At 41.1% G+C, this 11,853-nt stretch overlaps 2 protein-coding genes across 3 annotated transcripts; one reads left to right on the forward strand and one right to left on the reverse strand.

Annotated features, from left to right (window-relative positions):
- LOC135485656 (ESF1 homolog) lies at nucleotides 1–8,617 on the reverse strand. 2 transcript variants are annotated; one of them, XM_064767979.1, is made up of 14 exons: nucleotides 8,527–8,617; nucleotides 7,493–8,092; nucleotides 7,163–7,243; nucleotides 6,767–6,871; nucleotides 4,854–5,026; nucleotides 4,344–4,473; nucleotides 3,838–3,997; nucleotides 3,411–3,528; nucleotides 3,047–3,173; nucleotides 2,503–2,634; nucleotides 2,191–2,330; nucleotides 1,696–1,887; nucleotides 958–1,107; nucleotides 1–444 (listed from the first exon to the last, which is right to left on the reverse strand). In XM_064767979.1, exons 2-14 carry the CDS (start codon nucleotides 8,088–8,090, stop codon nucleotides 136–138), a joined length of 2,415 nt encoding a protein of 804 aa, XP_064624049.1. In that variant the 5' UTR covers nucleotides 8,091–8,092; nucleotides 8,527–8,617; the 3' UTR covers nucleotides 1–135. The 2 variants fall into 2 exon arrangements, with proteins under 2 accessions (XP_064624049.1, XP_064624048.1); XM_064767978.1 differs by having other exon boundaries at nucleotides 7,481–8,092.
- A 1,013-nt stretch (nucleotides 8,618–9,630) lies between these two features.
- On the forward strand, nucleotides 9,631–11,610 carry LOC135484633 (anaphase-promoting complex subunit 1-like). Its single transcript, XM_064766267.1, has 5 exons — nucleotides 9,631–9,732; nucleotides 9,935–10,093; nucleotides 10,863–11,033; nucleotides 11,273–11,352; nucleotides 11,538–11,610. Exons 1-5 carry the CDS (start codon nucleotides 9,631–9,633, stop codon nucleotides 11,608–11,610), a joined length of 585 nt encoding a protein of 194 aa, XP_064622337.1.
- Nucleotides 11,611–11,853: the final 243 nt, after the last annotated feature.

An 11,853-nucleotide genomic window follows, 5' to 3' on the forward strand; every position in this document is an offset into this window, starting at 1 on the left:
CTCCATAGATACTTAAGATCTAAACAAAATGTCACATGTGTAAATAAATCACCAAAATAAACCGTGACGTTTTGTCTCTTTCAATGCAAAAACAAACTCGAGGCCTGGCGGAAACGTTCAAGAATAATCAAAACCTCAGGACTTTTTCGAATCCTTCTTTTGTTGAAATTTCTGCGTTTTCATTTTCACCGATTTCACAAGCGACAACAATGATTTGTCCTCAGTCTGTGTGTCCGGTGTCGAGTCTAATTTTATCTTTTTCGAAACAGTCACAGCACCACTATCCTGTACGCGTCCTTTTTCCGACCCCATTTTCTTCCGCTTCAATTTTTCTTGTATAATCGATTCCATAGCTTTGGTTTTCTTGAATTCATGCGAGGACGGGTCGACGTTGTAATGATGCGACTTGTACATGGCGTCAAAACGTGGATCCGTGACATCAATCTGCAAACAGAATAAAACTGATTACCAATCAGAAGTCAGGAATAAAAACTGGGCTTTTCGAATCATGGCAAAAAAAATTTCAGGCCAAGGTTCTTCTTGATAGAAATTCCACTATCTTGGCATTAAATCTATCCGATTTTAGGCTGTTCAGGGTCTAGTTTAGACTCAGGGTTGTGCATGAAAAACGTAAACACTGAGGGGAGAGTTGGGTTGGTGCCAGAGTATAGGAGGTGCATACAATGTATGTCTGGAACCAAAGCACTCTTTTCCTCCCATTACATCAAGGAGTTGTGTATTGGACACCAACCAAAGCCCCAGCAGCATGTGCTAACAGGAACAAGACTTCCCACAGTGGAGAAGCCATCAATGAGGACCGCTGGACTCGGGAATGGTCGTTTTTCCTATGGCAGTGAGTATGCCAACAAAAGCAGACGACAGCACAGTACATCCGATGTACAGGCGATGTATAGAAGTGACTGTAAACGATTGACACCAAATAAACCATCAACCCACCTCGAACGTGTCCTCCACTTGCATACCCTCCTTGGGCTTCTTCTTCTTTCTCTTCTTCTTCTTCTCTAACTTCTCCTTCTTCATGATATCTTTAAGATTGAAGTGTTGTTGGTTGTCATCCTCGTCCATCATCAACAGCTGCAACTCGGCCTGAATGTAGCGAAAAACAAAAAACAAATTTCAATATTTACAATTTAAACTTGCAGAGCTGAAGATTTCATCCCAATTGCAGAATCCCTGACTAATTCCCCCAAATAGGTCATCATTTCCAAAAGGTTCTATGGCTAACCCTAACCAAAACTTCTCCTTGAAACATTTATTCAAAACAATGTTTGTTTTTCTCTGATGGTTGCTTTTCAAGTTGAGATCAGGACGGACACGTTAAAAATAAGTTCAATCTTAAATTTTGTTGTCTGTGGACACTGGATTTGTTGAAATTGCATTTCATTTACATTGCCTCTCAATCCATCAGCCCATGAAATTCGAGGGGACACTCATTCGAACCTCTTCCATGACAGGCTATTTGCTGGCACAGTGGAACCTTACTTAGCGGACACATCTCCTTTAAGGACACCAGCTCCCAAATAGGTTGTTTCTGTTCTGTTTGACCACTCCAATCAGGATACCTCTCCAGAGGTTGTCCTTTATAGTGATGTTCTATTTCAACACTCATTGAAATGGATCATGAAATCACCGAAGTTTGGGTTTCAAATTCAAAATGGTCGTCTGCTTCCGTACCGCTTTTTGTTTCCCTTCCTCAGTCTCTTCCTCACGTTGTTTCTTCTTCTTCCTCTTCCCCTCCTTCTTGGACAGTTGAACTCCTTCAATCTCCTCCTTGAAGTAGGGATCATCAAGGTCAATACCGGCTGGAAGCTCATCATCACTGTAGCCTTCAGCATCATCGCCCTCATCACTTTTCCCCGGCTCCACCTGAAATTAAAACAAAGTCGTTATGTGACCCTTTTACCAAAAAATAGTACTTTCAAAATACTCGTAGGGTGACATATTCTTCAAAATTGTCGAGATAAATTTTGAATTTGTTTTGATTTTTCATGACACTTGAAGACCAAATAGTCAAATTTGTTTTGTCTCTAAAAACTCTCATTGTTGATAATTTCAATTTTGGACAAAGTTTAGGAGGAAATTGTACAAACATAAAAGCTATAGACGGTAGGGGCTCAATAAGTGCTACTAACAAGGTACTCAAGCCACAAATTTTGCCTGTGTATTTACCTTGTTGGTGGTCTTCACGGCTTTCTCCTCCCTTTTCTTCTTCTTCTTTTCCTTCTTCTTCATCAGATATTGCTCCCACGGAGTCGCATCTTTCTCTTCTGCCTTCTTCTTAATGAGGTCGGCTGTCGTGTCTCTTAAACCTGAAGATATCAGATATGCGTCATCATCATCATCAGTGGATTGCACAGCCACAAGTATCCTATCCTGGGCCAGGTCCTCGATGTGGTGACAAGCAAGTTGCTCAATCAATTCAACCAGTAGGCCTACCAGCCCTGGGAGGCGACAGAAAGATGCTGAATACAACATTCCTACCTGGTTCCCATGTGATTTCCATCTCCATGTCCTTTTCTCCCTTGTTCTTCTCCTTACTCTCAATCCCCTGGAGCAGAGCACGGTACCTGTTCAATCGATCTCCATCATTGACGTTATCTGCAATTTCGTCCTCTGAAAGTGTAAAGGAAATGGTCAAAACATGAAACCTTGTCACCCGGAACAGCTGCTGCCAAAATTATGCACAGTGCATTAAACACTAAAAAATGTGTTACATTGTAATCTGGGTGTTTTAGAATTACCTGTCACTATCCACTGTGGTATACCAAGAGAAATCTTAGTATAGCCAATGCATAGAACAGATGATCTCTCTATTTGGGACACCAGTTGGAATGAGAAATGCTGTCCTTTTTACAGAGGTGTACTCATTACAGAGGTCAAATGGTATGAAAGTGACCAATTTGGGACCAAAATCAGTGTCCTCATAGAGAGGGTGTCCTGCTCAGAGGGGTGTCTGCTAAGAGAGGTTCCACTGTACACCCATTTGAAGTCAAGAGGACAGTACTAGATACGTATCTGCACTTACCTTCTTCCTCCCCGGAGCTGGATGCGAGGTAAGCCTGTACATCCATCATATCGATTTCCCCAGACTTGGGCTTCCTCATAGTCACCTTCAACCGGTCCTGGTCTGTCTCATCCCAGGTCAACGATACCTGCAATTTAACGCCACCACAAAAACGCATTATTTCAAGAAAACCTCTGACCAACCTTGAGATCAAGAACATAACTGGAATACCTAGAGTTTGCTCAAACTGAACAACCTTGAGATCAAGAACATAACTGGAATACCTAGAGTTTGCTCAAACTGAACAGCTAAGAGTAAATGCTTTCCAATGATACCAAGTTTGAAAGAATCTGTCCGTTGCCCTACTTGTACATGTAGTTCATACCTTGGACTGATTCAGGGCAGTGTTGAAGAACAGCGATGGTTTATATGTCGAGATGTCCGCTACGTCTTTCACAACACTCTTGGGTTCGTGCTCAAAGGTCATGTCCTCTGGAATAAACCTGAAATTGAAGTAAAGATAGATTTAAGAAAAGATAGACCTGGACAATCTCGCACAAGGGCCTACAACGAGTTGCAAAGAGTATGTATCAGTGCAGGTCAGGTCAGAACAGTTGATACTAGACCACATGCAGGTGTGACTGCTTACCACTGACATCTTGTAAACCTGTTTTCATTGGTAGGAAACCAGCCTGTGAGAAGGAAAACTCGGATATAAAAGACAGGTCGTCCCACGAAAAGTCCACCGAAGTCGGCAGGGTCCAGCCCTTGTGACGTGGCAAAACAATTGGGACCCTACGCACGTATCATACCTTAGATCCAACCGAGCACAACTACTCTCATACTCTATGCCGTCACACTCCGTATAGATGGCGTTGGCCGTTTCTCTGGAGTCGCACTCTATCACTGCGTAATAATACTTCAGCCTGTTGAGTTGATACTGCCGCAGTTTCTCACGGTGGTAATGCAAACCTGGAACAAGAGCAGAATGACACGTGATTTGCAAAAACACCATCCATTTGACAGGCATGACTAGCTACAACAGCTAGGACAATGAATAAAGGCGGCCCTGAACAGCATACGTCAACAATTATTTGCTGAAAATGGCCCAGTTGCTCATTAGCCCTGACGTTGGTGTCAGGCCCCAAAGCTACTTTTCTTAAAGAATTTTACTGAAGGAGATAACTGCTTATTTGAGCTAACTAACACAGGCGTTTGTACCTTACAATCACGATGCTTGAGCAACTTGGCCCATGTACACTGATTGTTGAACTGTGACATCTGGCAAGAGCTACCAGGAGCCAAATTTTGCTCTTACCTGACGTTTTCTCATCTGATCCTTCCAGTGGGTCCTCTTCATCAGACGCGAGTTTATCTTCCACTAACTCTTTTGGTCCATGGATCTCTTCTTCTTTCATTCTCTCCACGCCAAATTCAGATGGGTAAATCTTTAAATGGAAAAAAGAAGATATATTTAGTTATGAATGTATCCATGATGGAAAAATAACTTGCAGGGGACGGTAGACATTCCATTAATACATCTACAAAAAAACTCTGTGAAACCAAACTTCGAATTTAAATTGATAGAACATATGTAAATGCCCCGTCAACCTAATTTAACGATATGGCATACAAATGTTTTCCACCCATAATTTCTTTTTTTCATATTGCATATCACTGTCCAAATGTAGTAAGAAATCACAATTTGTCAGTTAAGCACAGATGGTTTTTTGCATCTACTCTGAATCATATCACAAATCAAAAGGGTGACTAGGAGCTTTGCTCAAGTAACTAAAAGTGTCTCCATCGACACTATTTGCGCTCTTACCGAAACCGATTTCACGACCCCTCTCTGTGGCTTGAATGAGTTGACTAAGATCATGATGTCCTGTGCCTTAATCCGGTCCCAATCCATGTTACACACGGCCAGCCGGCTAGTCGCGTCCTCGACCATCGCAGCCCCCTGGTCCAACTCACCCCAGTTATGATCAAATTTATCAGCTGCAAATAAAACAATAATGATATCCAATGCTGTGTCATCCTTCAAAGCGCATCACTTTTCCAAAAAATATCGAGTTGAAAGCATGCAAGCTATACTAAGCTCATCATTGGCTCATGTCGAGTTGAAAGCATGCAAGCTATACTAAGCTCATCATTGGCTCATGTCGAGTTGAAAGCATGCAAGCTATACTAAGCTCATCATTGGCTCATGTCGAGTTGAAAGCATGCAAGCTATACTAAGCTCATCATTGGCTCATGTCGAGTTGAAAGCATGCAAGCTATACTAAGCTCATCATTGGCTCATGTCGAGTTGAAAGCATGCAAGCTATACTAAGTTCATCATTGGCTCATTGGTCGACCAGGAATCGAATCCAAGACTTAAAGAGTTGACAGGTGCCGTTCTTTCCATTGCTCAAGGACACAAAGATGAAACAGCAGTGATCGTTCCAATCCAAGAGTCAAACCTGCAACCTCCTGATTATGAGCCTGACACTTTAACCACAATGCCACTCATCTCGCTTTTCAAATCAGATTGAATGTACCTCATATGTAGCTTGGTACATCTCTCCTCCTCAGCCATCATTTTTAGAAAGAACTTAAAATAATCTCGAACTATCACAACCAGAAGGTTTTGGGATGCCCTCGTTTTGTATCAGTACAGTGGAACCCCGGTCGGCGACCACCTCAGTAACGCGACCACCCCGCGAACACGACCAAAATTCTCCGGTCCCGAATGGTTTTCTCTCTAATTCCCATTAACTGGCCCTCGCTAACACGACCACCCCGGTACCCAGACCGCGACCACCAGCTTGGTCGGTCCCAAACTGCAAATTAACCCCGCTAACGCGACCATGAGGCCTAATTGCCGTAATCAACCATGACTGCATGGTATCAATTGGCACCTTCTCGCAAATCCGTGTTGATAATTAGCACCTCGAACACAATGACCATGGGAATCCATATGAAAATAAATGATGTGTAAGTGAGTTTGATCTTGGAGGAACTATACTTCAAGTATAATTCCTCCAAGGTTTGATCAAATGTAAGCGCAAATAAAATGAAGAATAAACTTTCTTTTCGACTCACGGTTTGTTTTTTCATCATTTAGTATTAAATGATGTCAAGAGGCATGCACACGTAGTTTTTAGGACAAATAAATTATGTTGATTAGTAAGAGTACCGATACTCAAAGTAAAGAATGCTTACTACGTCGTAATGTTGATAAAATACGTTATTAAAAAGATGATTTAATCAGTACCAGTTCAAATTGGCTAATGTTAAAGCAGGAAGACATCAGGAAGAATTCTCAACATCTTCTCACATCACCTCTCTCAATGTTAGCGGGAATATTAGCTTGACATCAAGAAGGGCAGCTGCCGATGGTGTGAATTACATGCTTGTTCTAATTAGCATACTCAAGTTTTAATGTAATGTTTGGTCTAATTAGCTCTCGTCAGTTTATTTACTCATTTACATAAGTTGCAAATTAAACGCAAAACACTCAAGAAAATGATTTTTATTCGTAATATACACACAAAATTATCGAATCACCCGGTGGCGTAGTCATTAATGCATGTCAATGTACACACAGCAGGACGATGTTTTGGCGGGAAAACCTACTTATGATTCTTAAATTCACTAACGCGACCACCCCGGTAACACGACCACTTCGGCTTAGTCCCTTGGGTGGTCGTGTTACCGGGGTTCCACTGTACTACTAAAAAATTGGCATATACTTACCATCTGCTAATTCTGTCTCTGATTCATCATCTGAACTTGACACAAGTCCTTCACCTCGAGCCAAGTCTGGTCCACCAGGAGCAGAGCCACTTGGGACAGAGACATCTGGAAGAGAAGATTTTCAAGGTACACATATGGAATATAGACCAGAAAGTTTTAAAGGTACAAGTATGGAATTACACTGGACAATTTCAAAGATATAAGTTTGGAATATAGACGAGACAATGATTGGTGGTAGAGCTTATCCTTTCCTGCACAATTCCTCATTGGTAATCAACAGGTGGTAATTCATGACAATGAGTCTTACACTGATATCTCTAAAAGAAAGGATATTTTCTACTCTAATACAATACATGTAAGTATAATTCAAGACATCAATTGCCTGTCAACACTTACCCAACTCAGATGCATCCGATTCAGATTCTCCATCATCTCCGCTGGCTGATGAGCTGGCTTCATCATCCTCTGATGCAGACTCTGAAAACATGGAAGATGCACAATGATACAAGTTTGAATCAAGAGTCGACAATCACATCGTGACAAGTGAAGTCATCTCTGCTGGTTTTATATTGACAGTCAGACTGTACTTTCCAGTAGGCCTTGCAAACACACACTTTTATTCTCTCACCAAAGACACAAACTTCAAATCTCAATTACTTTTCCACATCCTAACCTTGCGCTGTACATTAATGTGACAAAAAATTAAAACCTCACCAAAATAACTACCTTCATCAGAAACATCTTCTTCATCCTCGGAATCCCTCGGTTCCAACTCCTGCATTTTTTTATTCTGGACCTTCTTTGATTTTGGAGACTGGCCAACGCTCACTTTACTAAATTGGCTGTCAACACCCTTGTGTGATTTGGCCAGACTTTTATCATCATTGCCACCTTTATTTTTATCAGTCTTCTTGCCTGAATTTTCTCCATCTACATTCTTCTTTGACTTTTTACTCAAAGGAGAGTCGACCTTCTTCTTTCCAAGCACCTTTCCTTTCTCTTTGTCCTTTAACTTTCTCTTGTCACCATCCAATGATTTCTTTTTCCCTTTCACAATTCTGGCAATTTCCTCTTCCTCACTCTCTTCAGAATCCTCAGAATTGGAATCGGATAGTTCATAAAACTTTCTCAAGTTCTCATTGGTTGAAGTATTGATTGGTCGACCTCGTTTATCTACACTGTACTTCAATTTAAACTTCTTATCTTCGAACATAGATTTGAACCGTTTGTCAATCTTCACTTTGCGTTCCCGCGAAGGCAAATTATGAAATCTCGGATCCTTGCCAATGTGGGCAAACCGGGCATCCTTCTTTACCTGATCCATTTCTGTAAACCAAAACAGAGGAATTATCATTAAATCTATTGAACAGATTCAAATCAGGTAATTGTTGGTAATTATTCAACAAAGACCAGAACCTGAAAGAAACAAATGCGCACACACAGAATCTGTCAAAATGCCTGATCCAAGGACCCTATCGAAATTTTTTTGGACAAATCAAATGCCAGTGTTAAGACACTGTTTGTGACCATTTGTTTGAGTAAAACCCACGACTGATCAGAACTTATCAATGTATGCCGTATAGACAAAAGACCAAGTCACAATCAGGACTGGCTGTGAAGACATAATCATAATCTTTTCTTCTGGAACACCCTGATGGGGGAAAAGTTGATCACACTCCACTCAGAGGGCGTTTTCTCACATAACCGAAGGAACTACAGCATGTATAACATATCATGATATTCTTAGATATATGACTTACTCTCTCAGAGCGATCGGAGGCTTTCTATCACCAAATAAAGTCGATATTTGAATATTTTTAGTGCATAATTTTCAGCACGTGGACTTCAGAATCCATGTTTTCAGAATGGCTTGAGTGAAAATGTGGAATTGGAATGAAATTAGACATTGGGTTATCAAAGTGCAAATTGTCTTTAAACGCATTTAATTGCATTGTTAACTACATTGAGTTATAGTGTGTGTATTACCTAACAATCTATTTTCAAGTGTGATTGTCAGTGATGTGTTTATTTGCGTTACAAAGCTTTTATGCGTGTCGATAGTCCGTCTTTACCAAAAATAATCAAAATTCCGCAACTTAGTTTGGCTCAATGTCAGCGCCCATGGAATGGAAAAATTTGTGGCAAAATTCAAATTTTACTTAAGATTTTCACGCCTGTGGGGTGTCAGATGAATGCAGATCAAACCAATGAAATTTAATGTTATACATCGTAGCTTTGTTAACCTACTGAAAGAGATTTATATGTAAGATTTAGCTAAAATGTGTTTTTTCTTCTGACATGATGTCTGAAAATCTCTCATTCTCTGGACCTGTGCTGGGTAGGGATGTGGGCGTGGCACGCCAGAGCCAGCCCGAGCTGTGTGTGGAGGGTGTGTGGCTCTGAACTTGTCTACAACGTGCTCTGTGTACATACGCTAGGCCTTTTGGAAGAAGACAAATCAGAGCCACAGCAAATCAAATGCGCACACTCTGAACACGCCCGACTCAGTCAGAAGGCCTAAACCTACTGAATTGGGATAAGAGTGTACTGTACTGTAGTTGCCTGGTTTAGACCCTTGTCTTAATCAGTTCTGGACGAGTCTTCATTCGGAATAATTTCCATCTTTTCGGAGTGTCAAACACAAGACCCCCGAATGTGTCATCCTTCTTACACATGCAGAAATGGATTAGACATCTTGATAAATGATAATCAGAAAATACTCTATGCATGTTTCAATCATTTTTTCACTGATCTTTTCAAAGGAAAAATATATAAAACATCAACGAATTGTATATATTTCAGCTCACCTTCTCTCCTGTGTGCCACTCACTGGCAGTTAAATTGCAAGGCTGGATCAGGACGATATGATCATCACCTGTGACACCCAGGATTTTGTTCCCTTTGGCCGGGAGCACCATGTCCACCATCCTGGGCTCGTTGAACTCCAGGTTCAGAATCGATCAGCTGTTAGTCATGGATTACCGCTGGTTAGAGCTCTTAGGGATGTATCAATTAATGATATTGATAACAAGGTAAAGCTCCAACAATCAATAAAACGTTCTGTTTTTACACCAAGCCCAAGTTAGCTTACTTGTGTATTTCAAACTAGATGATTGACTGTATGAACATAATACTAATGGTGTTATTTTTACCTTGCCCCTTTTACAGGCAGAATGCTGGAAGCTTCAGAGCTGCACTGGTGAGAAGTGTGAACCGTGTGATGAGGAGTTGTACATTAAAGATGATACTGTGATATGGAGCCGAGGGAGTGTGGGCTCCAGCAGGACCATCATCAAATCATTCAGCATGGATTCCAAGATCAGAGAGGTGGGTGATGCGATTCCTCACAGTAGAAAATCAAGCTGCGTTAAGTAATCTAACCTACACATAGTCAAGTTCTTATGCTTAAGTATGACTTACACATCAGACAATGAGCAGTTGTAAACTAGAGCAAGTAAGACTAGAATTGCCCTTGCTTAATGAAAATTGATGCAGATCATTATAGGTATCCAAAAGTTCAGTTTGTAGTGGGTCCCCTACCTGAAGGTAGCTTAAAGTTCAGTTTGTTGTGTGTGTCCTACCTGAAGGTAGTTCAAAGTTCAGTTTGTGGTGGTTCTCCTACCAAAAGGTAGTTTAAAGTTCAGTTGGTGGTGGATCTCCTACCTGAGGTTCGCCCAAAGTCCAGTTTGTTGTGTGTGTCCTACCTGAAGGTAGTTCAAAGTTCAGTTGGTGGTGGTTCTCCTACCAAAAGGTAGTTTAAAGTTCAGTTGGTGGTGGATCTCCTACCTGAGGTTCGCCCAAAGTCCAGTTTGTTGTGTGTGTCCTACCTGAAGGTAGTTCAAAGTTCAGTTGGTGGTGGTTCTCCTACCAAAAGGTAGTTTAAAGTTCAGTTGGTGGTGATTCTCCTACCTGAAGGTAGACCAAGTTCAGTTTGTGGTGGGTCTCCAATCTGAAGGTAGCCTAAGGTTCAGTTTGTGGTGGTTCTCCTACCTGAAGGTAGACCAAGTTCAGTTTGTGGAGGTTCTACCTGAAGGTAGCCTAAAGTTCAGTTTTACAACTTTCAAAAGATTTGTAACTCTTTCTGATTTGAATTCAGGTGATGTGGTGTAGTTTTGTGCTGCCCAAGGGCCAAGAGGATGGTGAAGAGGGGATTGTTGATGATGATATTGATGGTGAGGTCCAGCACGGTATCTGCATACAGCTAGATAACTGCCTTCACGTCTTCGTCAACTCAGGGAAGGAGTATATTGCAGCATTGCCTTTTCAAGTGAGTAGGACTGGGGTTATTCGAGAACATTTGCAGGATGGGTAAAAAATCACAGTATCAGTTATTTACAATTTATTTTGAAAATGTGCCACTGATATAATTTGTATTTAAGCCTTGGTACCACAAACCAAACCAAAAAAAGCATCTTTAATCTGTACTTGGTATAATATAAGTATGTTTGGTAACTTATTAATGATGAAAATTTGAATGTGGCAACTGAACTGAACTTTGTGTTGTAGGTAGCACGAGTGTGGGAAATGAAAAATGGTCTTCTCTTAGAGAGGGCTCCAACTCAAGCTGAGGTTGTGGCAAGCAAAAGGTAAGTCAGATTTAAAATAGGAAAAAAATCTTAGGCCTGCTGCCAATCCCGATGGCCTAGTGGTGGGTGTCTGCCTCATGAACAGAAGGTCAAGGTTTCAGACCAGATGATAACCTCTTTCTGATGCGGCCGGTTGGTAAGACACCAACTAGTTAAACATAAGGTTCAAACTGCCTTCTTGCCAGGCAACTGGCGGTAGAATTGGAGTTTGGAAGTAAAGATTGTCTCATAGTCAAAGCTGGCTGGTCCTTTCATTAGGGGTGACACAACAATAAACAAACTTTGTTTATAGAATGCATTATAACTTTTCAATCAGAAGGCAGCACTTTATATTTTTTTAAAGCAATGTGTTCGATTTATGTCACAGAAATGATGCAGTTTCAACAGTTGAAAATGATGTGCTTGTCTAAAGAGGAACCACTTTTATGTAACAAGATTTCTCTTTGAGATCTCACCCAACTTTCTACCGTTACCTTTCATTATATTTCAGGGATCCTCAGA

The sequence above is a fragment of the Lineus longissimus genome, chromosome 3, assembly GCF_910592395.1.
Source record: "Lineus longissimus chromosome 3, tnLinLong1.2, whole genome shotgun sequence".
Taxonomy (NCBI): Eukaryota; Metazoa; Nemertea; class Pilidiophora; order Heteronemertea; family Lineidae; genus Lineus; species Lineus longissimus.